A 27,694-nucleotide genomic window follows, 5' to 3' on the forward strand; every position below is an offset into this window, starting at 1 on the left:
TCGGTGCTGAATAATTTCACTTTTACTCTCTACAACGACTTCACACAGACATTCTTCACCGATTTCCCCCTTTCTCTCTCTCTCTCCGGAGAGAGAAAATCCACCGGCGACCGCCGTCTCCGTCCAACCATGCTCTTGAAGCCCTTCAACACCGTTGCCGTCATATTCATGCTCGCTTTCGTGTTCTTCATCCTTTTCTTCACTGGCTTTCTCGAATTTCCGCCGGCATCCACTTCGATCGTACCGGCCACCGATGATCTGAATCTATCCGCAGCCGAGTTCGCTTTCGATCCTTTCTCTGATTTGATCACCGCCTTTAAGAAATGGGACTCTCAGGTTGGTTGCGATCGATTTCGGGAGAAAATTAGCGGCGGTTTGGGAAATGGATCTTTGTCGACTTCGCTGCAGCTTGTCGGCGGCGAGTCTAATTCGGAATGTGGAGGGCTGAAACTGAATCATGTCTCTGTTTTGGTGAAAGGATGGACATGGATCCCTGATAATTTAGACAATTTGTATTCGTGTTCTTGTGGATTGAGCTGTCTTTGGACTAAATCTTCTGTTCTTGCCGATAAACCCGACGCCTTGTTCTTCGAGACCAGTACGCCTCCGCGTCAGGTAATTCTCAGCCATAATTTTCCATTATTCTGTTCGAATTTTACAATCTGTTTGGATGCCGACTTTTCTAATGATTTTAAGATCATAATCTGGTAGTTTTTGAAGCGATCCAGATCTATCTACATAAATTACATTTTTCTCGATTCTGGATAATTGTTCGTTCTGCTTCATTCAGTTCTTATGATCTGTTTGTATGAAGCCATTGTTAGTTCTAATAGCTTGATCCATGGAGGATACTGAGAAATGCATGATGTTTGGTATTAAATCTCTAAAATGTTCTTGAAGCCATTGTAGATTATGCTTTACTGCTTATTTCTGCTGTTTTCCATCAAGGGGTTGGGCTGTTACAAATTCTGTACCTTATTTGGGGACTGTTTTTTTCGATCGATGGATTACTTGTTGAGGAAAGAAAATTGATTGAATTCATAGGCTGTTGAATGGATCACCTAGAACTATCAGGAATCCCAGATTTTTGTAAACTAGACGTGAGATTCGACATCGGTTGGAGAAGGGAACAAATTATTCCTTATAAGGATGTGGAAATCTCTGCCTAGCAAATGCGTTTTAAACCGTGAATGAGCTAAAACGATTAGTATCTGATAGCGGTGAGTTAGGGATGTTACAAATGATATCAAAGCTAGGTTTCGAGCAGTGTGCCAGTGAGTGGGGGTGGATTGTGAGATCTCACATTGGTCACATTGGTTAGAGAGGAGAATGAAATATTTCTTTTAAGGATGTGAAAACCTCTCCCTAGACGCGTTTTAAAACCGTGAGGCTGGCATCAATAGGTAATGAGCCAAAGCAATCAATATCTGCTAGCGGTGGGCTTGAACTGTTACAAATGGTATCAGAGCCAAGTTTCAGACAATGTGCCAGCAAGGACGCTGGCACCCAAGGGGGTAGATTGTAAGAAGATTCCACATCGGTTGGAGAGGGGAACAAAGCATTCCTTATAAGGGTGTGAAAATCTCTCCTTAATAGACGCGTTTTAAAATCACGAGGCTGACGGCGATACGTAATGGGCCAAAACGATCAATATCTGGCTTGCGGTGGGTTTTGGATGTGACAAATAGTATCAGAGTCGGGTTTCAGGCAGTGTGCTAGCAAGGACGCTGGCCCTCAAGGGGGTGGATTTTGAGATCCCATATTGGTTGCCGAGGAGAATGAAGCATTTCTTATAAGGTATGAGATTTTTTTTGTGTTTTAATACTGTGAGACTGGCAGTGATACGCAATGGGTCAAAACGGACAATATCTGCTAGTGGTGGGCTTGTGCTGTCAGAGTAAAACTGCACGGTGATATTGGTCCTCTGTTTGTTTTTTTTTTTTAGATATGAATGACCGTGCTTTCATTACGTTAATTTGATTGCGATATCTTAGTCTCTGCCCATGGTACAAGTTAGTATGATATACCTTTTCGACTTCCCTATCTTATACATGACAATATGCTGGGTAATAATTCCTTGGTTATTGTTATCGATATTGTTATGATCGTGTTGTTTCGATTTTGTTCACTGTTCTCCTTAATGTTCGTTAGAGGCGCAGGGGTGATCCTCTCCGTATTTATATGGATCTCGAGGCTGGTAGGAAGCGCTCAGGTTTTGAGGATCTATTCGTTAGTTATCATGCGGAAGACGATGTTCAGTCAACCTATGCAGGAGCACTCTTTCACAATGGTCGAAACTATCACGTATCTTCTTCTAAAAACAATGTGAGTTTTTCGGTTCTGATTTTCGTCTTTGCAAGTCCACTCGATCTTTTTCGTTCTATAAGGATTACGATACCAATGATATTGAAATTTTTTTAGGATACGCTCGTTTATTGGTCGTCGTCTCGTTGTCTTCCCCAACGAAATCAGCTTGCTAGGAAGCTTCTAAGCTTGCTGCCTCACCATTCATTTGGCAAGTGCTTGAACAATGTAGGCGGGCTTGACATGGCCCTTGATATGTACCCTGAATGTGCAAACGATGCCAGTGTCACCCCAAAATGGTGGGATCACTTGCATTGTGCAATGTCTCATTACAAATTCGTTCTAGCAATCGAAAACACGATGACCGAGAGTTACGTGACGGAGAAGCTATTTTATGCGCTAGACTCCGGTTCGGTTCCGATCTATTTTGGTGCTCCAAATGTCTGGGACTTTGTCCCTCCACATTCCATAATTGATGGGTCTAAATTCAGCTCGTTGGAAGAGTTAGCTTCTTATGTAAAACGACTTGCTGATGATCCGGTAGCTTATGCTGAGTACCATGCTTGGAGACGATGCCGTGCGTTGGGAAACTATAGGAGGACCCGAGCTGCAAGCCTCGACACGCTGCCGTGCCGGGTATGTAATGCTGTGAGCAGAAGGGGTGGTAGAAATGGATGAGCTTATCTAGTTTTTTTTTGGCTGCCATTGTTCCTCTGTTGTTTTTCACTGTGATGGGGTTTGTTTTTGTTGTCACCAGTAGACAGGGGAATGGGTTTGGCGTGTAAGGAAATGAATGTAGGTAGAAAGATCATAAATAATCAGAGAAAAATATATTTTATTTATTATAATTACTCAGTCATATGTTATATTTGTGAGATCGATTGGAGACGGGAACAAAACATTCATTTTAAGGGTGTGGAAATCTCTCTCTCGTGGACACGTCATAAAATCTTGAGATTGACAGTGATATGTAATGGACAAAACCGTACAATATCTGCAAACGTTAGGTTTGTGCTGTTATAGTGATATCAGAAGCAGACATCGGTACACCCTCTCTCTCGTAGACACGTCATAAAATCTTGAAGTTGACAGTGATATGTAACGGGCAAAAACGGACAATATTTGCAAACGATAGGTTTGTGTTGTTATAGTGGTATCAGAAGTAGACATCGGACGGTGTACCAATGAGGATGTTGGACCTCCAAGGAGGGTGGATTGGTTGGAAAAGGGAACGAAACATTTCTTATAAGGGTGTGGAAACCTCTCCCCAGTAGACGTCGTTTTAAAATAGTGAGGCGACGATACGTAACAGGCCAAAACAGATAATATCTATTGGCGGTGAGTTTTGGGATGTTACAATATTACTCTTTAGAAAATTTTTATAAGAGACCACATTCGAATTAGAGTGACTCTAAAAATATGACGGTTAGAATTTTTTTAAAAGAATTGATAGTTACCACTGAAACTAATATATACCTAACTCCGAAATAAAGGGTTCGAATAAGGTTAGATAACATGATCATATTACAGAAAAGGTCGGGTTTACGAGGAATCTAAATTCCAAATTCAAGTCGGTTATTTAGTTAATTAAATACAACCAATTTTAGTCCATATGGCAGTTAATTATTCAATTATTATTATTATTATTTTTTCTAATGGTATATTATTAATTTAATTTAAATATTATTCTAAACTCTTTAAATAAAGCTGAATGGCATTAATGTCATAAATAAAATATATAGTAGTTTGGAAAGTGAGAGACTTAATATTTATATTTATATTAAATTATTTAATAAATGAAATGATTGGAATTAATTAAAAATAAATAATTAAGAAGACTTTTATGACTAATCAACCCCTGGGCTTCAATTCAATGAATAAAAACTTTGATTATTTTAAATTTGAATTTATTAAATTATTTTACAATATTTTCTTAAATTCCCTTTATACCCTGAATAAGATGGTTTTGTTTTAAAATATTAATTTATTTTAGGTTAAATGAATTAAATATTTATGGAGCAATTAAATGAAGAGTTCAGGTCAATATTTTTTTTGTTCGGGTTCGGTTGAAATTTTGGCAAACTGAAAAATTCGAGTCAATTCATGGGTCGGTATTTTTTTGATCGAGTTAACCTGATCCATCCCAAAATAAGGTTACAATCCAACTCGACCCAACCCTACTCTTCTTTTAATATTAATACGAATATTAAAAATATTTGAGGTTTATTACGGATATTACTGATATGTTTTGATTTATAAATGTGTAATATTTGAGTTTTATGAAATTTTAGTTATTAATATAATATGTATTGAATATAAACCTCGGTATTTGTATTTGTTTTATCTTTGAATTTCTCTGATAAATCACTAAATTCTTTTTTTTTTTTGGTATAAATAAATTTTTGATCATTTCTTTTGAAAAAATTAACTGAAATAATAGTTTTAAATTTTATGCCTAATAAATCGTAAATTTCAAGTACGAAATTTATAATTTTAAAAATTTAAAGAGCGTAAAAAAAAGATTAAAAGGTTAAATTTATAATTTAATTTAAAAGGATTTCTCTTTTATTTTAATATATAATAAAAAAAATAATGAAAAAGACGGAAGAAACGGTTCGAACTTGGAACCCCGCAAATTGGGGCAAAGAAATTATATGAATTTCCAATTTTGACCCGGGAAAATTGACCAATAAAAAGGGTAATTTCAAATTTTAACCCAACAAAATTGAGATTTTGGAGAAAAGGCCCTTTTCAAACAATAATTTGATTTTGGACCCTTCGATCAAGTTTGGATATTAAATTACTTATATACCCCGAATGCATTAATTATATTTGTATTTAATTTTCACCAACTTTTTTACTAACCTCTTTATTAACATTTAATTTTCGTTAATTATGCATTTAGTCTCATTTGTATCGTATCATCAAATTCTTCGTTAATGTTCGATGACGATTGACATGACAATTATTTATTTTATTAAAAAATATTTTTATTTTTTAATTTTAATGCAAAAATACTATTTTTCATTGTTTGAGATTTATTTTAGAGACGCTGTTTTTATTTATTGAGCCTAATAAATATTTTTAATAAAAATAAGGGTCTCTCCGTGATTAACTGAAAAGTTGACGGAACGACGAGTTGGGGGTAAAAGTGTAAATTTGCGTTTGTCTTTTCACGTGGCAAGAAAAATTCTAAGGGCAAAAAAATAAAAAATAAAAAAAAATGTTTTTGAAATTGATTTTCACCCAAAAGTCAAAGATATTTTTGAAAAATTACTGGAGAAGAAAAGATGAGTGGACGAAGAACGAACAGTCCAATGAATTTTAAGGTAAGAATTCTTCTTCCACTTCCATTTTCTAATCTTCTGCTTCCAGATGATTGCGATTTTTCTTCGCCAATTTATATACAGAATCAGATTTTGATTGAAGTAGCAAATTCTTCCAAGGGATTTCCGAGATTTTCCTCTCGATTTTCTCGGATTTTGTTAATCCGACTCTGTTGTTCTTTCTGTTCTTGAAGCGAGATTGAAGAGAAATGGACCTCCGTAGCCATTTGTTTCTTTACTTTATTGCTTTGGTTCTTTGTCTTTCAGTATCTTTGTCGGTAGCCGCCATATCTCTAGGTTCGTCTTTGAGAGCTTCGAATTCCAATCAGACGTGGGATTCGGCTAATGGAGATTTCTCTTTGAGGTTTCATCCGGTGGATTCCTCCGGTTCTTCTTTTATCGCCGGCATAGTCTTCACTGGTGGCGTTCCTACTATCTGGTCCGCTGGCGGCGGTGCTACGGTGGATGCTTCTGGTGCTCTTCACTTTCAATCCGACGGTAACCTTCGTCTCGTCGATGGCTCTGGTGCTGTCGTTTGGGAATCTAACACCACCGGCCGTGGAGTCTCCTCCGCTGTTCTCGAGGACTCCGGCAACCTCATCCTTCGAAATAGTAGTTCCGAGGGCGTCTGGTCTTCGTTCGATCACCCGACGGACACGATTGTTCCATCGCAGAATTTCACAGTGGGCATGGTCCTGCGATCTGGTCAGTATTCTTTTAACCTACTTAACATTGGGAATATAACTCTGACTTGGAATGGAGATGGACCGAATGGTGATGTAGTTTATTGGAATCATGGATTAAATACGTCGATCAATGGCTCCTTGAATTCTCCTAGTTTACGATTAGATCCTATTGGAATGTTGGCTGTTTATGATACCAGAATACCCGCTGGATCATTTGTAGCTTATAGCAACGATTACGCAGATAATGGTGGCGGTGCTACTTTTAGGTTTCTGAGGTTGAAAGATGATGGAAATTTAGAGATTCATAGCGTTGTTAGAGGCAGTGGGTCTGAATCCGTGGGATGGAAAGCTGTTCCAGATAAGTGTCAAATATTTGGGTTCTGTGGGGAACTAAGTATTTGTAGCTATAATGATACAAGTCCGATCTGTAGTTGCCCATCTGCAAACTTTGAGCCAGTTGATCACCACGATTGGAAGAAAGGGTGTAAGGCGAAATTGGATATCAGAAACTGTTCCAGCGGCATCACGATGTTGGAGTTGAAGAATACAAAGCTATTAACATATCCAAAGAACTTAGAGGTCTACTCCATGCAGATATCAGGGTGTCAATCAAATTGTCGACAGAGTTCTGCTTGTGATGCTTCCACTGCGCCATCAGATGGTAATGGATTTTGTTATTACATACCGTCAGGCTTCATTAGGGGATATCAGAGTGCTGCGTTGCCAAGCAGTTCATTTCTCAAGGTCTGTGGAGAAGTTCTTGAAAACCAATTGGAATCTTCTGATGTTTCAAGGCCGGGTGGTATGAATTTGAAGGCTTGGGTCTTGGCGGTTGTGGTTTTGGTCACACTTTTTGCCATGATTGTTTGTGAGGCTGGTTTATGGTGGTGGTGTTGCAGGAACAGCCCCAAGTTTGGAGCGATGTCCAGCCAATACACCCTTCTTGAGTATGCTTCTGGTGCTCCTGTTCAATTCTCATTTAAAGAACTCCATCGTGTGACCAATGGATTCAAGGAAAAGCTTGGAGCTGGTGGATTTGGAGCTGTTTATAAAGGCGTTCTTACTAATAAGACGGTCGTCGCAGTGAAGCAACTCGAGGGAATCGAGCAGGGAGAGAAGCAATTTAGGATGGAGGTAGCAACTATAAGTAGCACACACCATTTGAATCTCGTGAGATTGGTCGGTTTTTGCTCGGAAGGACGGCATAGGCTGTTAGTATATGAGCTCATGAAGAATGGCTCTCTTGATAGTTTGCTTTTCAAGGGAGAAGAAGGACAATCTGGGAAGTTCCTCAGCTGGGAAGATCGATTCAAAATTGCTGCTGGCACTGCCAAGGGGATCACATACCTTCACGAGGAGTGCCGTGATTGCATCATTCATTGTGATATAAAGCCAGAGAACATTCTCTTAGATGAGAATTTAAACGCTAAAGTCTCAGATTTTGGCCTGGCAAAGCTCATTAACATGAAAGACCACCGATATCGAACCTTGACTAGCGTAAGAGGAACACGAGGATATTTGGCGCCCGAATGGCTCGCAAATCTGCCACTGACTTCAAAATCTGATGTTTTCAGCTACGGTATGGTTCTTTTAGAGATCGTAAGCGGACGAAGGAACTTCGACGTTTCTGCTGAAACAAATCACAAAAGGTTCTCTTTGTGGGCTTATGAAGAGTTTGAAAAAGGAAATCTCATAGAAATTGTTGACAAAAGGCTGGTGGATCAAGTGATTGATATGGAGCAAGTGAGCAGGGTGGTTCAGGTGAGCTTTTGGTGCATCCAGGAGCAACCATCTCAGAGGCCAACAATGGGAAAAGTGGTGCAGATGATCGAAGGCGTCATCGACATCGAGAGGCCTCCTGCACCAAAGGTAACATCCATGGTGTCTGCAAGTGGAACCAGCACGTATATCAGCAGCAATATAAGCAATTTCTCGACCGCTGAAACACCCGCTACACCGGCCTCATTTTCGTCGTCGCTTGCTGCAACAGACTTGACTCCTGGTGGCAGCATTTGTGAGAAAACAAGTTCATCTCTTCTGCACTCAAGGTACGACACTCCAACTAGCCTCTAGCTTATCAGTTCTTACACTGATCTTTATACCAGAGCATACCACTGCGAGCAAGATCGCTGGTTGCTTATAGCAACGATTATGCAGATAAGCCTTTCCCAGTCGATAATTTTTGGTTTCTGAGGTTGAAATATGATGTAAGTTTAGGAACTTATAGCGTCCCTAGAGGCAGTGAGACTGAAACAGTGGGATGGGACGCTGTTCCAGATAAGTGTCAGATATTTGGGTTTTGTGGAGAACTCAGTATTGTAGTTATAACGATACCCGTCCACACTGTGGCTGCCCATCTGCTAATTTTGAGGCAATTGATCCAAATAATTTGAAGAAAGGGTGTAAGAGGAATACAATGCCACAAGAGCTTATGCTAACATATCCAAAGAATACAATTGGTTACACCATGCAGATAGCAGGGTGTCGATCGAATTGTTGGCAAAGATCTCCCTCCCTGTGTTGCCTCCACTGCACCATCAGATGGAAGTGAGTTTTGTTATTAGGTACATCAGGTTTTATTAGGGGATATGATAGTACTATGTTAAGGATGGTTGGGAGTGAGTTCCATGTTGACTAATTAAGGAGATGATCATGGGTTTATACGTAAGAAATATATCTCCATTGGAACGAGGCTTTTGGGGAAACCAAAAACAAAGTCACGGGAGCTTATGCTTAGAATGGACCATATCATATCATTGTAGAGGGTCGTGGTTGTTGAGAATTGTTGGGAGAGTAGTCCCACATCGGCTCATTAAGGGGTTGATCATGGATTTATAAGGAATACATCTCCATTGGTATGAAACATTTTGGGGAAACCAAAAGTAAGCCACGAGAGTTTATACTCAAAGTAGACTATATCATACCATTTTGGAGGGTCGTGGTTGTTGAGAATTGTTGGGAGAGGAGTCCCGCATCTGGTTTATAAGTTAGGAATACATCTCCATTGGTATGAGATCAAACGAAGAAAGCAAAAGCAAAGCCATAAAGTGGACAATATCAAACCATTGTGGAGGGTCATGTTTTCCAACTTGCTACACTGCTAATTACGGCATATCTGATTGCAACAGCAGTCTGCGGTTCCAAGGCAGAGTGAATGTAGGAATGTGAAGGCTTGGATATCAGTGGTTGTGATTTTGGTCCCCATGATTGCTATGATTGCTTTCGAGGCTGTTTTTTGGTGGTGGTATTGCAGAAACAGCTCCAATTTTGGAGGGATGCCCAGCCAATACTCTCTTCTTGTGTATGCTTCTGGTGCTCCAGTCCAGTTCTCATATTAAGAACTCCATCATGTGACCGAGGGTTTCAAAGAAAAGCTCGGAGCCGGTGGTGCATTTGGAGCTGTTTATAAAGGTGTTCTAACGAATAGGAGAGTTGTTGCAGTGAAGCAACCGGAAGGAATGAAGCAATTTAGGATGGAGGTAGCTATGAACAGTAGTACTGTGTTAAAACCTCTCCCTAACAGACGTGTTTTCAAACTTAGAAGGGAGCTCGAAAGGGAAAGTCCAAAGAGAACAATATGGCTCTCTTACAGACGTGTTTTTAAACTTTGAGGGGAGCCGAAAGGGAAAGTCCAACAAAGAGAACAATATGGCTCTCTCGATGATTTGCTTTTCAAGACAGAACAAGAGCACTCTTAGAAGATCGATTCAAATTAAAACTTTTGTACTCTTGGAAAACTTTGAGTTGAAGACTATACATTCATACAACAGTTGAACAATACAAACACAATCGACAATTGACAGAAAGTAACAACACAATTATTTTTAAGGAATGGCTTCTCCCACTAAATCTTGATCATGCAGAGCTTTCCAACCTTGATGCAAGCTCAAGACCAATGGAATCACCGTCCTACTTCAACCACCTTGGATCCTCGATCGAGCGACGCCTTCACCGCATCGATCACCAGCTGAGTCTTACGACTAATGGACGACCATTTCTTCTCAGGTTTGGAGCCCTTCTCTTTAATTTCTTTAACCAAACGAGAGAATTCCCCCACCATGCGAGCCTCTTGAGAAAGCTCAGTCGGGACGACATGTTTGCTCGATACCGGTTTCCATCCGGTCGCAAGCTCATTGAACCGAGATTTGGAACTGGTGAAGAAGTAGGCCTCCTTCTCATCGTAAGGTATTACGAAATCATTAAGATTCAATGTCCCATTGGTTCCTATGGCAGTGGTGTCCATGGTCAAGTTCGACAAGAAAGAGCAATGGAAGGTCGCTACTTTGCCATCGTCCCAAAACAGTGAGCTTCCACACGACAAAATGACGCCGGATTCATTCAAAACAGGATTAGGCAACGCAAGCACTGTTGTAGGCAGTTGGAAGTCGGCAGCAAAGAGAATCGAACGAATACAGTACCACCCGACATCGCCCAAAGCACCAAGACCATCGAGATCCGGTTTTATGCGAATATCATTGGCTATGAACTCAGAATCAGCAGCGTAAGTGTAGATACTGTTTACCTGCAATGTTGGTAACAGAATAAAAAAAAATCAATTTATTATTGAAGTGAGGAATTTGCAGTAATCCAATTGTTATAGTCGAATCTCTTCAATCGTGCAGTGTTGTGATCTTGACACGCTCACGACAAGTCTTGAGAAAAATTCACGCCCCATATTCACTTTTAGTCCAACTTTGGGGCTTCGTCGTACTGTCAGCGAGGTTTGCTTTCGCCAATCGAATATTGCTTGAGTAGAATCCAAGCTTGTTCACCCACACACGTTGTTCGTGCGTGCATATTCAATCGTTGCGACACAACGTCGCATTTCATTGTCATCTTAGTTCCCAACAACACGATCCATGCATCGTGATGTTGTCCCATGTTTCGGGACACATCGACCATCTTAGCTCGCTCGAACACATCCGTTGGGAATTGATCCATGTGTCGATCATCTTAACGGAACATCCCAAATATTCATCCCTTCGGATTCACTCGAGCATCGGACTTGCTCGTGTCCATGCTACGACACGTTCCAAATAGCGGTATATATTTGAAAATTTCTCCTTATTTTATTTTTTAAAAATCTTTATTAGCCAAAATCGAATTATTCACTAGAAAATTTTCTCAATTATATATACATATTCAAAGTGAAGCTGGACGAGATAGAAAATTGGGTAGAGATGAAGAACATAATTCAGTCCTAACCTCATTTTGTCTTTCAATTGTTTTCTTACCACATTTGAATTTGAAATAAATAACGAATTTCATTTTAATAGAAAAGAAATTATTAAAGATAAAAGATGTTTTAAATTAAAAGAGAAATATATATATATATATATATATATATATATATATATATATCCGTACCATCTTGAGCTGCCCAAACTGGTCGGCATCAGAAAGAAATTGCCTGATCTTGGGCGTACGAGGATGGTGCATCAACATGGTACCGTCCATGAACTGCACTCCATTCCCCTCGCACGCCGCCGCAATCTCATCGAACTCCGCCACATTCAGAGCCACCGGCTTCTCCAGGAGCAAGTGCTTCTTCTTCTTCGCCGCCACCACCGCCCACCGCAGGTGGAGACTCGTCGGAAGCGGCACATACACGGCGTCGATTTCCGGATCATCCACTACAGCTTCGTAAGAACCGTAGATTTTGACCTCTGCACTTAATCCGTTATCCGACGCAAATTTCGAGGCCTTTTCCACTGAACGACTGCCGATCGCCGACAGAGTGGCGTTCGGAGCATCGGCAATGGCTCGACAAATCTTCCGACCTATCTTGGCGGCGCCGAGGATTCCGAAACGGACGGGTTTGTTGGCCATGTCTGCCGCCCGGAGCTTTAGACGGTAATATTCCGGCTTGTGTTCCGAAGTACACTTATATAGGCTCGAGAGAGAATTTTAATGACGTAAATATTGATATAATAAATTAATTTCGTCGATTTTACATTAATATCCTTCTTCAACTTTTAAATTAAAAAAAAAAAAACATTAATATTATTAAACTAAAAAATGTTTTAAAAAATATTTGCCTTATCTTTTTTTCACTTGCTTATTCCATTTTTTTATAAATATGATGATAAATTAATAAACCATGTTAAATCTCCACGACGGTACGATATTGTCTACTTTGAACATAAGCTCTTGTAACTTTGTTTTGACTTTTTTCGAGAGGCCTCGTACCAATGGAGATAGTATTCCTTGATTATAAATCATAATCATTCTCTAAATTAGCGGACGTGGGACTTTCATCGAACAATACTAATAATAAGAATATTTTTGAATTATTAAATTTTCTTTTTCGCTTGATTGATGACACATTTTGATCCCCTCATTTTAGAAAAGGTTGATAAGGAACTAATCTTTGGAATTTTCTTTTAAGGATCAAATAATTTTTCTACCGAAAATGGAATCTTATTTTAGGTCTTATTACCATTCATATCAAATCTATTGTGGCATTTACAGCTTACATTTAGTATATCTATTATAATAATGGTCATAAAACCGACTCCAAAAATAGGTTTCAAAATATAAACACACCAAATTGACTAACAACTTCAAATTTAAAGATAAATAAATATTGATTTTATTTGTGCAACCGTCACTCCAACAACACTCGCTACAGTTAAGCCTCCTCATACTACTGTGGACGATAGTGTTCAAGCAAAACCTAATAGGTTTCGAATCAGTCTCCTCTATACCAACGACGACCTAGGGACAACACTGTTTGTGGTATTCTTTAGAGATGACCCATAAAATTTTTACTATGTTCTTGAATACTCACTCCTTTTCGAGAGTTAAATTTATTGGGTCTCAATCTATGTCGGTGAATTATGACGATTGTAGAATTTGTTCCTTAAATATATTATTTTAAGCATATTTTTAGTAGTAAGTACGAATGAGATACCCACCTTTAAATAAATTTAGAGTTAGAATAAATTTAGGTGAATAAAGGGAGAAAAGAAAAGAATAAGTTTAGGTAAATAAAGGGAGAAACATTGTTACTTGGATTGTTCAAGATAAGGAACTTGAGAAAGCTTTTGTTTTTCAAGCTAATGAAACAAATTTTTTTATACGAGGTGTGTTTAAGTAGTTAGTCACCAAGGTCACCTGGTGGTGATCTAGATCAACCTACGAGATGGACTTTTTTTTTTAGGACTCATCACCAGTATACGAACTAGGCAGTTAGTAGCTCCATGTGTCTATTAAGATCAAACTAGACACTTATCAAGAGCATGTCATGAGCAAATGACTCCATTTTAAAATGATTTAAAATGAAAATTGGTCAATTTATTTCACTTGTTAATCTTGTAATCTCGATATAAAAAATTATTTTAGAGTATTTTCAATTCTCACAATTTTTCAAAATGATTTTTCTGATAAAGGAAAGATCGTGAAAATTAGGGTTGAGAGAACTATCCATGGGATGACTCCCGAATGACCCATAAGACGAAAGCTCGAAAACCTGAAAATGACCATATAACTATGCAAAGGAAAGAGGAGCAAAAGTGGCAAAAATATTAATCGCCAATCTGACGGCAAAAAAGAGACCCAGCAAAAATCAAAATTCTTCAACCGTTGGATCTTTCTGCCCTATCTAAATTTGTTATTATTCAGGAATCACTATAATCAAAAACTTGTAACCGTTACATGAATGTTGTTTATGGACAACTCATACCCCTTGTGGCAGGACCCGTCACTTTCAACCCATTCGACAAGCAAGGCGTTTCGACTGTGAATCTTTCTGGAGCCAAATATTTTAGAATCTACTTAGCTGAATTTGTTACCTGCCACTGTCGTCGGCATTGGTTGCTTGGAGCCGAGCTGCAGAGAGTGTCGGGTTGATCAGAGGCAATATTCTTGCTAAGATGGTCGCATTTGATCTCTGCGAAGTGCTTGCTGAAGCTCAATAACTTGTCGTCTCTGTTCGAGTGGCAACGAGTTAAGCTGTTCGGGAGTTAGACTCAAAACTTGTTGCAATAGTACCGACTCCGCGTTGTGGGGAAGCTGGAGGAGGAACCAGACACAGAAAACAAGAAACAGAAGTGCTAGCTTAGAAGATATCAATCAACTTCAACAGAAAGCTCAGATCTCGCCATAGCGATGGATGACACTTACTAGCAAGACATTAACATATCAGCAATCTCATAATCTACAAGAACTAGAATCTGAAGCAGGATGATTTGGCTATGAAAACAATTACACAGAAAGAAAATGTTGATCTTAGAAAAGAAAACGAACTAAAATTATTGGCCAGACTAAATTCTATACCCACATCCATATGATGCCATTATGCCATGAGCATTTTGGGCCACAGACGTGGAACTAAAACTAAAACAAAAACAAGATACTCCAGTGAGAATTCATCCAAGTAATATGAACAAGATCTTTCATATTCACTTTACAGTTATCTCACCAAGGGTTTGTCAATTTTCCATGACTTGAATAATTAAATTTTTAGCTGCATTGATGCTCTTATGAATGAAAGTAGTCGTGGTTCATCTCACTAGGATGGTTGATGCTGTCAGGATTAACCATTGAATTTAGAGGTAAATGATAGGATAAAGGTCATACAGTCTGGAAGGGAACTTGGAAAATAAATATGAACCATGAAATTAAGCCTTACACTGATCATTTTCTTGTAGCATGAGTACTGCCAATGCATTTCGTTGGATAGTCGAGAGTGATTCGAAGATTTTTAAAAACATTAAAATGAGAAATATGTCATTTAAAAGCACTACCCTTACAAGGCATCTCAAACTCATGCTCGATCTAAATACGTTCAAATACACTCGCAAATACCACACTAATCTTTTATTCTTCTCAGTGAGAGTCTAATATCTCAAAAGATAAATATACACGACTCTTCTACATGACATGAGCATTGGGAACTAGAAAGAACCAATTCAGAATCAGACAGAACTATAAAGAATGAATTCAGATTGAAAAATGGGAATTGCAGCTAATGCTACCTCGAATAAGGAAGTACGTAAATATTTTCAATTAATAAATAACGTACCACTGAAGTTGGTTTCTCAGAGATATGCGTTCCCGCCAGATGGGGATCTGAGGCAATTCCAAGCTGTCCAGATCCGTTGGTACCTATCGATGCACTTAGACCTCCGGAGGAGAAAGGAATGCCTTTTCCATCCTCTAATTTTATCTGTTTTACAGGGCGATTAGTTGTTCCTGAAAAGCCATGAAGCATATTTCTTTTACCATCCACACCAAGAGGAACTAGAGAAGACTTATCAATATCACTGCCCACTATCTGAGATGTACTATTCGCTGTGGCGGGGCCAGGCTGTTATGAAGAGCAAGTTAGAAACAAGAAGACACTACCAAATCCAAAAAGGGGGGGAAAGGGGGGAAAGGGGGGAAAAAAACAATAAACAGACTTCCGAACCAAGGGGAGCAAGCTCCATAGACTTGTTAAATATTTCTGAGGACCTTCTTAAATTTTTTGAGCTAGCAGCAGGTTCCTTGTTTGAGTAAGGATTTGATTTCAATTACTCTTCATGACTCTTTTGAGCATTAGTCTCTTTTTATTTCTTCAATGAAAAGTTTTGTTCTTGTTAAACTCTTGATGGTGGTCAGTAACTTCGAAGGAGGTGGAGGAATTTCTTTATTTTCTCTTGCTGGAGTTGTGTTGAATCTCTTTTCCAGAGTTTTGTCATTTGGGCAGCTGTGCTGGTTTTGCTTTTTGATGGACAGGTGTTTATCTTTAGTGGTTCTTTGGTTGCTGTTTTGCTTCTGCGATAATGGCTGATTCTCCCTCAGAGTGCTTTGTTCTTAAAATTTTTGTTTCGAACTTTGTAACTTTTGAGATTTCTACTTTATTTGTTTGGTGGTTTGTTCTTTCACATCTGTTCTTTCTTATCTTTCCTATTAAAACTTTGTTTCTTCTCAAAAAGGAAGGAAAAAAGAAAAAAGAAAAAAGAAAAAAGAAAAAGAAAAAAAGAAAAAAGAAAGAAAGAAAAAAAGAAGAAGAAATGATAAAGTAAGCACATAACCATATAATAGAGGACTACAAACATCGATAAGAAAAGCCTCATTTATTGATCATAAAGAGTTTCTCATTAAGTGAACCCATACATTTGAGATAAATAAATTAAGAACACTAAATCGCCCACCTTTGCGTTGAATTAAAGCTTGAAATTAACTTTTCATTCTATCTAAGGTAGACTTCAAGGGACGCAACTTTTTCCATACTGGCCTACCTGCTCTCCAAGTAAAATTGGTAATTTTTTTTGCCCGTTGATATACCTATGTTCTAGTTCTGAGTCATTCATATATTAAACTATAAAATGAAAATTAAATAAATAAATAAAAAGCATAAAGTAGAACCTGAAAGTCTGCATCTGATAAAGAAGGGTGAGGCAAAAGAGAAGGTTTTGCTTCTGGATCAGCAATATGAGCATTATGCCCTGGAATTAGAGCCCGGCCATGCCCTGAATATTGTTGAGAAGGGGGGTGAATGTGCTGCTTTAAAGAAGAGGAGATGGGCACCTGAATCTGTAAACTTGTGGAAGGAAGTGATGAGCCTCCAGGTATTCCGGTCAAAGTGCCTTGTAAAATGTGTGATGGCTGAATTTGAGACTGAAATGGAGGCCATTGGGATGCAGATGCAGAAGGCTGATGGGGAGCTGAAGGATTTTGAGGCGTGAGAGACATTTGAGTTTCCTTTTTAGGTACAAAACCAGTCTGCATCCTGTTAGGTGCAAGAGGGGGCAGCCCTTGTTGAATTTGAAGAGACGATGGCTGACCCTGCTGAATTTCATGCGAAGGAAGCTGAGGATGAGTAGAAGGTTGACGTAAATTAGGCTTCTGCAACTGCAATCATCAAAGAAGGGTAATTGTTCGTGAGATAATCTTAACGTCTATCGATAACAAACACACACACACACACACACACACACACACACACACAATAAAAACACTAAAAATATGAAAAATAAAAATACAGGCAGTGAAGAGAAATACCACTTGTGGAGTGACCATTCCAAGCATTATCTGTGACTGCAAACAAAATTACATAAAAGAGAGAAAAGAAAAGAGGCTTAGCTGGTGTTGCATACAGGTAGAGATATAGTCCATTAAACTGGAAGGAACAAGAAAGTTGTCAAAGAAATAAGGCACAACTGAAAATATAAACATATTGCCGGACTCTTCTTTACCAAATATTTATTTGAAGTCTTTCCCTCTTCCCTTCTCTCTCTCTCTAAATAATGAACTATTTTAATTCTTACAATATTGGTTTTCAATTAAAATTTGGCTCAAATATTGGTTCTGAGATCAGGATCGACAGAAGCTTAGAGGCCAAAATGTTAAAAACTAACGACCAAACGCTTAACTAAAACTTGATGATTCTAGGTGTGCAATTCGCATATTAGTGTGCTAGAAAGCTTTTTACATAAAGATAGGGTCATCCAATTATGTCCTTGCAAAAATTTCTTAGTTGAAGCAGAAAGTGAGGGTTCTCTAGTTATGAGCACCTACCAAAAGAAGGGTGTGTGGCTGGAATGTTCTATAAAGGTACTTTCCTATGCAATTAGATTTTTTTTTTTTTTTTTTTTTACTTGTGATGTACACTAATTTTCTATTTTTCACAACGAAAACCCAGTTTCTTGCAAAAAAAAAAAAAAAGTTATGCACACGGCAGTTCAACTATGGAACTTAAATGCAAGCAAAAAAAAAAAAAAAATAGGAGTGACAAGCTAACAATAATTAACATATATAGTTATGATCTACGTAGGTTCCCTTGACATCTATGGCACCCCATTCGCTTCAAGAACCAACTGTATTCCACCCGCTACCTTCAATCTCATATTTTATTCACGTCATGAAGAGCTACAGATAGATTTTCTTTTCCAGCATACATGTTTACCCAAATATCTCCAAGAGTAGGAACTGGGAAGATATGGATTGCATAAACATGTTTAGAAAGTTGACGCACATAGACAATAAGATCATAAGAGTAGCCAGAAGAAAGGAATTCATCAACTCTTCCAGAAGCAGAGATATTGGAATTGGATGCTGGACTGAGAAAATAGCTAATGGTAATTAGGAAATAATATTCTACAGAAAAAAAAAAAAAAAAAAAAACAAAGTCACCAACACAAGATATTATGGAGGTTCTCCACGCTTGAAGAAACCACAAAGGAGGAAGGGTAAATAAGTACCTGGAAAAGAGCTTTTGATAATCGTGGTTTTGCCAGCAACAGCTGATGGGCCAAGTCCTTGTTTTGTGTAGCCATTACCTAAGTCCAAACAATGTACCAATCACCAGGAGCCATTCAGGAAAATGAGGAGAGAGGAGAGAACATACTCAAAAGGTTACCTTTAGCCCTGACATAACTTCAGTAAGCTGACTCCTAGAAAGTTTAGCCAGATGTAAAGTTAAAGGATCATTGGAAATTGTTGCATTCTGCAAAATATTCTGATTAGAAGCAGCTTGTGCACCCCCAAGGGCTCCCGCCATGATAGCTGCAGCAGTTATAGCTATATGAAGACCAATTGGTTGATGTTGACCGGATTCCCCAAGGGCTGTTGGGCCACCTAATTGTTTTTTAGCATCTTTGGCGTCAACACAAAACTTAAAGAAAACAGTCCGATTTTATTGCACAAACCATAAGGAAAGAAAACCTAAGATAGAGAAAACTAACCAGAATTTGCAACCAATCCAGGTCCACCATGACCCTGAAAGAGGGAAAATTGTTTCAAATCAAATAATGTCAGATGCGTAGTTTCAGCCATTTGAGGAGTTATTTGACTAGAAAGAAGGATAATGATAATGGAAGGAAAAAATGCAGCTGAAGACTGAGTTTGTTCCCATGTTTAAAAGAAAAATTACCATTCAATAGTCTTTGATCTTTGAAAATTTTCTTCACATTTATGAATTCAAGATGTCTTTTATAATCAGTTTTAACTCGGAGGTATACTCGACACCAGAACTTTTCCAATAAAAAAAAAATACTTACTTTGTCTTTCGTCTTTTGAAAAAAACCAATGTAATTAGCTGGATGGACAAGAACAGTCAATGAGTCTAATTGACAAAATGCAAGAGGTAAAATACTTCACCTGTTCTCTATTTCTGTCTGCGCCCTTGTCATTCTCAGCAAAATCAACTCGTAACTGCCGACCATTAATTTCATAACCTTGAAGATTACGACGAGCACTCAAAGCTGTTTCTTCATCCTTGTACTCGCAAAACCCATAGCCTTTTGGTTTTCCAGTTTCTCTGTCAATAACTAATCTAAAAAAGGAAGAAACGGTTAATTTTAACTTTAAAATGTAGTGGTAAACAATAGACTGAAATGATAAATTAATATGATATCCAAAATCCTTTTGGATATGACTAAGGCGTTAGAAAATAATGATTCTCATAGTTGATATCCCGCATTTAGTTTATTATCTTTCCCTTCATTTTTCTGAATAGGAAACTAAGAACATAATGGTTTTCAGGAATGACGTGGGGCAGCTTCCAACACTGATCTCAAATTCCAAAAGTGAGTTACATTTTTAGAGATCAAAGAAAAACCCCTTATCATGCAACTATACCATGACAGAACCAAAAAGTGAGTTACATTTGTTAGTTTGGCTGTCTATCTGCAATGATATATAACAGTATAAACACCACAATTTTTCTAAAAGTACACTGGCATTCCACCACACCCCCTCAATCAATCAGGCCAGACATAGACAAATTATCAGTCATGCCATAGATTTAACTACACTATACGCAGATCACTTAGTCGAAAAAAACCCGGTCATCTTCGGTGATTGACCGAAAGAAAAAAAACTAAGAAACGAATTCTCGATCTTGGCTATCTTAGCAGGGGCTGACAGTAGACAACGTAACAAAAACGAAGGTTCTATTCTAGCTTGGCATAGCCACTTGATATGTGTCAGATAGATAATGATAGAAGTAAGCCCCCGAAGCAAGACTTCAAAGAGGAATAAGAGAAACAGAGGTACAAAATCCACGCGCAGAGGAGAAAACCATGATGTCAAGAAATTAAAAGGCAATGAAACTACAGAGAGTTCGAGGAATTTTTTTTATAGAAAAGATACCCCATCTTTATGACTTCAAAGCTCTTAATCTCATTCTAGCTCCCAAATTTCAATACAATATAAATTTTAGGGTTCGTTTCCCAGGAAAAAAGAGCATAGAACACAGACCTGAACGATACTACGGGCCCAGCTTCTTGGCAGATTTCTATAAGCTGTTCTTCAGTAGCATCATAAGGTATATTCCCGACTGAAATCAAAATCAAACGACACAATAAGACGCAAAGAAGCCATCAGAAACCAAATCACCAAAAAAAATTCAACCGTGGCCAATATTAATAAAGCCAACAACAATTGAAAGCGAAACAAAACGAAATAAAAAGCAACACTAAGGATTCGCCAAGATATACGACTCAAATCCGCCATTCTCCAATATAAACAAACAGTTCCCCATCAAATCAAATCGCAAAACAGAGAATCAAAATTAACAACGTAGAAAAAGAATACAGAACATACCGAAAACACAGCGGTGCTGAGAGGAGGCCATGAATCAACAGAAGAAGAAGAAGAAGCCGAAGCATTGCTTCATCTTCTTCCTCCTCCGCATACCTTTTAAGCTTAACCGCCTCCCATTGACGCTCTAAAGCTCAAAACTGCACACAAACTCCGCAAATGGAACGCAGATCAATTGAACTCGTAACTAAGCGATGGTTCGTCTTCAATAACAAGGACTTCAAAAGAAATCGAATGAGAGTTTGAAGATCCCGAACAAAACAACGGCGACGGCGACGAAGAATGAAACGTTCCGGGAGGATTCTGTTCCGACCAGATTTTATTTCAGAGGTCCGGCCTTCAGTAAATGTTAATATTTCTTCGTTTAGAAAAAATAAAAAATCGGCTTTTTTTTAATTATGTAATTTAAATAAATAAAAACAAATATATATAGTTGCTTAAGAATTATAAAAATTAGGGCGACCCTAATTGTTCCATGGGTTCGAGTCTCTAAGTAAGCCGCATTAAATGGTTTCCATTTAAATAAAAGCCCTAATTGTTCCATGGGTTCGAGTCTCTAAGTAAGCCGCATTAAATGGTTTCCATTTAAATAAAAGCATATACACGCACACGATTTTCATGAGGCGATACAACACATGGAAGGAACCATAATCTGCCTCGAGAAACTCATATAATCATATACACGAGCTTTATGTGTGATTCACGTAGGTAGTATACGGTTTAGTCTTCAATTTCGTGCACCGCGTATTTGAGATTGTAATCAGGACAAAATTCTACTTAGTCCTGAATCTCGTGCACCATGTATCTTAGTTTGTAATCCCAACAAAATGCTACTAGCTCCTCTCGGGGATAGCCTCATGTTGTTCTTCGTCTTCATTTTTCATTACTTTTTCTCGTGATTTTTATTGTCATCATTGCCAAAACACCACCAGTCATCCATCATTACTTTTTCTCGATTGGTCCTATTAATTTCCTTTAATTTTTTTTTTATCTCATTGATTGGAAAAATGACAGAATGAGTTGAGTTATTTTTTTATTAATAATTTTATAGTAATTCAAATTATTTTATATATATATATATATATATTTTTTTTTTATTTATCGTAATTTGGACTATTTTGTATCGATTTAGGGTTTAGAGTTATATGCTTTAATAAACTATACGTTTTTTTTTTAATGTTTTATGGATATTTATAAATTAATTCTCAGTATAGGAGAAGTTAGTAATGTTAATATGTTTTACAATAATTATAGGAGACTTCAATATATAATTTATGAATAATTCTAGAATACACGTGGCACTCACCAGTAAATCACACGTGGCACCACACAAATCAAACTAGATTTATAGAACTCTCATCTATAATTAGCCATAACTGGATTGCTTTACATCCAATATTCAGTTTTCCATGAATATTGAAACTTTAAGGTATGCATATAACGAAGGTATAAAAGAAGATGGCAGAACTTCCATGAGATATAGGGTTCATGAGGCAATGCAGTTTCCCCATAATCTAACATTTCCTATCAACACCCATAGAATCGCACACAACACTCCAATAATTGAAAACAATAAGAATCCTTTATTCATACCCGTCCTCCTTGCACCGGTAACGGGATTACCGACGGCGACATTGGCGTTGTTAAGGGTGTTCAGTGTATTTAGTTTCAATCTGCTGAAACTAGACATCCGCTCGAAAGCGCGGTTGACATTCTCTGAAGCTGATGCAGGAGTGGTCGGTATCGACTCTACGAACGCCCACAAATTGGAAGAGAACCAACTTGCAGAACCGCCACCAGCATTTGTTGCAGTTTGGTTCTCCATTGTTGTTCCTGCTGTTCCTTCTGCTGCTGCAGAACTTACAGATTCATATCCCACACCTAAACAAGACCAGAAAGTTTCAGAATTAGCTACTGCCTACTGCTTCGAATCGATAAAATGGCACCTGGGATTGGCACCACAATGGCAGTTTACGATGAGGTCGACAAATATAATTCGAGAATTGCTCCTTTCGAATCAGAGAATTCGATATACACGAGAAGAGTACTCGTTCTAAGTAGCTGTTGAAGCTGGCTCAATATTTCACAGAGAAGGGCTCTTGTCATGTGGAGTATAGTATGGCTTATCAAACAAACCCCATTCATCTGAACAAGAGCTCTGTGTCGATGTGCTAATCGAGCCAGCAACTTCGCGAAAATCAACAGAAAGAAAGAGCTCAGTAAAAATGGACTGCTGAATGTCTGCTAAAAGAGAGAAGATATCAAGTTTCAATTAAATAATATACCTAAAGTTGATTGAGTAACAAACTGTCCATGCGATTCCGGGAAGCTGAAGGCATTTTCTGTCTCGTTGTTCTTCCAGAATCCATTGTCCATCCCGTAGTCCAAATGGTCATTCAAAGTGTTCGTAACATCAATATCGAGAGCATTCAAATATGGATCTAAAGCTGTTTCAGGGACGATGGGTCCCAAGTCGCGGAGAAACATATTCGCATCATGGAACAGATCTAACTCGCTCAATCCGTCTAATTCGGTGGGTGATACATTTCCCAAGGGGTCGACATTTGCCACCGGAGTAGGCTCCGGGCCAAGGAGATCATTGATCTCCAAGAAATCTTCTTCCTCGCAATATTTGGGAGCTGATGATATCTCGCTCTCAAATGATTGCAACTGAGAGTTACCCAACTGGGTAAAGTCAAAGCTTGCATGTAAGTCACTGGGATGGCCACTAAAGTCATGTACTTTATCCGCTTCAGGAAGAACGTGATCCCGAGAGTAAGCATCGATCATAGTACTTACAGTATCTTCTTTGTCATCAACCTATACAGAGAATGGAGATAAATCATAAGCTAATCTATGAAACCGAGCAAATAAAGCACATGAAAAAAAGGATGACTGACTAAATAACCAATGAAATACAGCATATATATCAGTTCCTTCCTGAACCAGAATACTACTTTTAAAGCTTTTAAACATTCTTCACACTTTGAAATTCAGAAATGCAGTTTATATGTACCAATGTTCCCAGTCCCTACTGCTATATGATCAATCGAATAAGAAACATTTTGATCTCGAAGCGATGACCAGTCAAGTCACCAAGGAAAATTAACATGGGATGGGAACGGATTATCAGAAGTGCGAAATTCGGGGCAGCCAACCTGCAGAACAGAGTCAAATTGATGATAACCACTGATTGATGGCAACACTGGAACAGGATCATTTACAACTTGTTGCATAAGCTCCTCAATATCATCTGATGAAAGCTGAATTCGACCGTTCTCTATTTCACGAACTACAGAATTAACCTCATCAAGTATCTTCACTTGAGGCTCCTGACCATCGGCGTCGTCGACCCAATCTTCTTCTTTAAATGGTGCTCCATATTGCTCCCCATTTTTAGGCCCAGGTCCACTTTTCTTGTAAAGTTTGTAAAGCGCATAGTAATCCTGAAATGAAGACTCCAGCTTAATCAAGCAAGATCATCCAAGAACTATTAAGTAAAAAAACGCGCTTAAGCATGCAGTTACCTTTACATTCTTACACCTCTTAAGCTCATCTTCCTCCAAGGAATACTCGTGCATAACCCAATCAGTGCGCTCGCCATTAGGGGCACGACCTAGATAGAACACAAGGGTCTTCTTCACTCCAACATTACGTGAATTGCACTGTATTATTCGATCCTTTCCCGTTGCCTTCCAGTAGCCATGTCTAGTAGCTCTACTCAATCTTGATGCATTTGGGTATCTATGTTCCCTAGGACTGAAAAAGAACCATTGTCTATCACCAGTTTTTAACTTAGATTGACCTGCATTTATTTAGTCATGTTTAGAAACACCATCAATATTCATTGATATCCAAAAATAAGAGAATCATAGGGCAACACTCTAAAATTCTGGAAAAAGATGGTATTCAAAGATCAATTATGCCTTCGGCTAGTACATGATCTCCTTTTGGTAATAAGAACTGAGTGGATAAAAACGACTCAAATAGGAAATGGTGCCGAAAATAGTAACAATAAATAGCTACAACTACGAATTCAAGAAGTTAAATACGTTTAGAACCATATGATACGATTAGAATTTGATAACAAGTTCAAACAAACGCAAATCGCACATGTAGGCACATACAGAAAGATCCCCAAATCAATTCTAAACGATCAAATAAGTTAATCTACGACAAATTCAATCAAAATCAAACTAGGTCAAAGATAAACCACAAGAACTTCAATCAACCAGATCAAGCATGAGAAGGAAATTTCTTTACCAGGCAATTCCTCGGGTTCCCACTTGTAAACATCGGTCTCACGGATGATATCGAGCTTCAATTTGCGTCCACAGATCTTGAACTTCAAGTAATACACAACCAGCTCCTCATCCGTCGGGTGAAACCGAAACCCCGGTGGCCAATCCCCCTCATCGCACAATCCCATCGAAAGCTACGTCGTTGACAGCAAACCGCTTGAAAGAACAGTTCAAAACTCGGAATTCTCGGACAAAATCGACAGCGACGGTGAAGAATTCCGAATTCGAAGAATCTACGCAACCTAAATTGAAATTGAGAAAGAACTACAACTCCGACCACCAGAGACGATCGAAAGACCGCCTCAAGAGAGAGAGAGAGAGAGAGCGGAGTGGTGGTGGTTTTGGTCAAAACAATTATGGGGGTATGAAGCAGCCAGAGGCACACTGGTGGCGGGCTTTTTATTATTACGGTAAAACGCCGAAGTTTCCTCGAACCAGAGACGTGGGAAAAGGATAAATTTATTTATGCTAAATTACAACCAAAAAAAAAAAATTAAAGACAAAATCAAAATATATAATTATATAAGCATATATTTAATTTATTTTATTTTATTTCATAACTATTTTTAATTATTCTTTCTAAAAATATACTATTTTATTTGAGATTATAAATTTAAATATTTCTATCTCAATTATTATATGCAAAATTAATTAATTAAATAAATAAATAATAATAACCGAGCCAAACTATAAATTAATTAAGGGTAATGTTATGCTGAAATAATATTTTAAAAAATACTAAAATTAAAATTAATGGGGAAAAATAAATGTTTTTGTATCATACGATAAGAAAAAAAAACATGGACCACAAAGAATTTAAATATTTTTATTATTTTATGCTATTAATATTTTTATGGAGCGGCGAAGACTTATCGCCTAAGTCAACGGCTCCCTAGGACTAATTTGGAACCGATTGATCAGTGGTGAGTTGGCAGCATATTATTGGCTTGATTTGCTTACTTGATTGGGTTTCATGTGGTTCATGATGCAGAGGATTATTTTGGTTCACCGGGAAACAGAAGAACGTTCAACGGCGGCATCGACTACGACTCCAATAAAGCCATTATGTTTCAAATAACCAATACAACACATGTCCCATTTTCAATTTAATAATATTTCAATTCTAAAAATTAATCAAACATATATTAAGGTGAAAAAAAATTAATTAATATTTAAATTCCTGATTAGTTTGGTTTAGTCTTTGACTTTGCCTATACTTAATGAAAAAGTAATTAAAAAAAAAGTGAATTCTTTTGACTTTTATACTTTTTTTTTTTTAATTTTAATAATGAATTTTATACCAAACATCGATTCGGAATTATCAAATGTTGAATCCAGATTCTTAGTCAAAGTCAGAATCCTAAATATATGAAAGAAATTACAAATGGTATCATAGTGGAACCACTCTTAGTACGGAACAAATATGGAAATTAGTAGTAATCCCGATCAAAATGATTTATTTTAAAAAAATTGACTAGAGTATCGAGAATATGTTTTAAAATAAAAAAGAAAAAAAAAATAAAATCATTATTTAAATAAAAATTGGAAAGGATAATAATAATAATAAAACAAAGTAAGCACGTGGGATAAGGAGTGTCGATTTCAGTAGTCCATTTCCAAACTAACGGCGTTAATTTGCACAGTCCAAAAAATCAATATCAAATCCGTTGACAAACAGGGCTACTAATGTCATAAATAAATAAATTTAAGTTTTAAGAAAGTTTTAAACATAAAAACCTTTGAGAACTAAATATTATATTATATTATATTATATTTTTATCTATAAATATTATTGGATTTATAAATTAGTTAAAAAAAATTATTTAAAATGAATAATTTAAAAATTATATATATAATAAAATCAGAAAAAATTATACTTACTTAAAACAACCAGAAAAGACAAGACTTACCAACTCTTCAAATTGTAGTTGTGCATTTCCATCCCGGTTCGTCACAGCGGCCTTCTTCCTTGGTCTGGGTCTGGGCCTCGACCCGCCCCATCTGCATCTGCATAGTGTAAATATTTAGATTAAGTAGATATCATGGCATCACGGGTGAGTTGTATTGTGCCTGTTACTGTTTTGAACAGCTTCTTTGTGTGCCTAGTGATCTAAGGTTTGGGACACGAGACGTAAGATGTTTTTCGGGGGAGATTCCTATTTACAAGACACTGTAACAGTCCAAAATCACTATTAGTAATATATAGTTCATTTTGTCCGGCCTTACGGTTCTAAAGGCATCACTTCATTCCACTCGATCCGACGTGAATCATTTCAACATCTGCAGAAAGATCCAACAATTTGTATCCATTACCATGCATTCCAAATGCCATTATCATTGTATTCCATGTCATCAACTTTTGTCACACCTCATGCTCTCGAACACCCAATAAGATGGAAGACAATATCTACTAGTAGTGGGTATGGTGGGTGCGGCCGTTACAAATGATATCAGATCAAGACACCGGAGAATGCTGCTGGGTGGACTCGAGGTGGTGTGCCAACAAATACGCTGGACCCAAAGGAAAGTGGATTAAGTGAATTGACAG

General features: G+C 37.8%; 5 protein-coding genes across 6 annotated transcripts; 2 read left to right on the plus strand and 3 right to left on the minus strand.

Annotated features, from left to right (window-relative positions):
* The first annotated feature begins 23 nt into the window (after positions 1–23).
* Positions 24–3,170, plus strand: LOC111445526 (alpha-(1,4)-fucosyltransferase-like). Its single transcript, XM_023083962.1, has 3 exons — positions 24–615; positions 2,152–2,325; positions 2,422–3,170. Exons 1-3 carry the CDS (start codon positions 130–132, stop codon positions 2,980–2,982), a joined length of 1,221 nt encoding a protein of 406 aa, XP_022939730.1. The 5' UTR covers positions 24–129; the 3' UTR covers positions 2,983–3,170.
* A 2,393-nt stretch (positions 3,171–5,563) lies between these two features.
* On the plus strand, positions 5,564–9,130 carry LOC111445519 (G-type lectin S-receptor-like serine/threonine-protein kinase At1g34300). The gene is made up of 2 exons (XM_023083947.1): positions 5,564–5,633; positions 5,715–9,130. Exon 2 carries the CDS (start codon positions 5,840–5,842, stop codon positions 8,387–8,389), a length of 2,550 nt encoding a protein of 849 aa, XP_022939715.1. The 5' UTR covers positions 5,564–5,633; positions 5,715–5,839; the 3' UTR covers positions 8,390–9,130.
* A 959-nt stretch (positions 9,131–10,089) lies between these two features.
* On the minus strand, positions 10,090–12,207 carry LOC111445535 (uncharacterized oxidoreductase At4g09670-like). The gene is made up of 2 exons (XM_023083977.1): positions 11,684–12,207; positions 10,090–10,838 (listed from the first exon to the last, which is right to left on the minus strand). The coding sequence occupies exons 1-2, from the start codon at positions 12,143–12,145 to the stop codon at positions 10,218–10,220; spliced, it is 1,083 nt and encodes a 360-aa protein (XP_022939745.1). The 5' UTR covers positions 12,146–12,207; the 3' UTR covers positions 10,090–10,217.
* Positions 12,208–13,879: 1,672 nt separating this feature from the next.
* Positions 13,880–21,221, minus strand: LOC111445495 (cleavage stimulating factor 64-like). 2 transcript variants are annotated; one of them, XM_023083911.1, is made up of 11 exons: positions 20,849–21,221; positions 20,504–20,582; positions 19,403–19,577; positions 18,988–19,021; positions 18,663–18,880; positions 18,505–18,582; positions 17,306–17,341; positions 16,670–17,155; positions 15,342–15,626; positions 14,441–14,509; positions 14,241–14,329 (listed from the first exon to the last, which is right to left on the minus strand). In XM_023083911.1, exons 1-10 carry the CDS (start codon positions 20,877–20,879, stop codon positions 14,468–14,470), a joined length of 1,464 nt encoding a protein of 487 aa, XP_022939679.1. In that variant the 5' UTR covers positions 20,880–21,221; the 3' UTR covers positions 14,241–14,329; positions 14,441–14,467. The 2 variants fall into 2 exon arrangements, with proteins under 2 accessions (XP_022939678.1, XP_022939679.1); XM_023083910.1 differs by lacking the exon at positions 14,441–14,509 and having other exon boundaries at positions 13,880–14,329.
* An 890-nt stretch (positions 21,222–22,111) lies between these two features.
* Positions 22,112–25,523, minus strand: LOC111444870 (NAC domain-containing protein 17-like). The gene is made up of 5 exons (XM_023082963.1): positions 25,109–25,523; positions 24,373–24,650; positions 24,004–24,291; positions 23,131–23,665; positions 22,112–22,726 (listed from the first exon to the last, which is right to left on the minus strand). The coding sequence occupies exons 1-5, from the start codon at positions 25,272–25,274 to the stop codon at positions 22,332–22,334; spliced, it is 1,662 nt and encodes a 553-aa protein (XP_022938731.1). The 5' UTR covers positions 25,275–25,523; the 3' UTR covers positions 22,112–22,331.
* Between the last annotated feature and the right edge of the window lie 2,171 nt (positions 25,524–27,694).

The sequence above is a fragment of the Cucurbita moschata genome, unplaced genomic scaffold (assembly GCF_002738365.1).
Source record: "Cucurbita moschata cultivar Rifu unplaced genomic scaffold, Cmos_1.0 Cmo_Scf00007, whole genome shotgun sequence".
Lineage (NCBI taxonomy): Eukaryota > Viridiplantae > Streptophyta > Magnoliopsida > Cucurbitales > Cucurbitaceae > Cucurbita > Cucurbita moschata.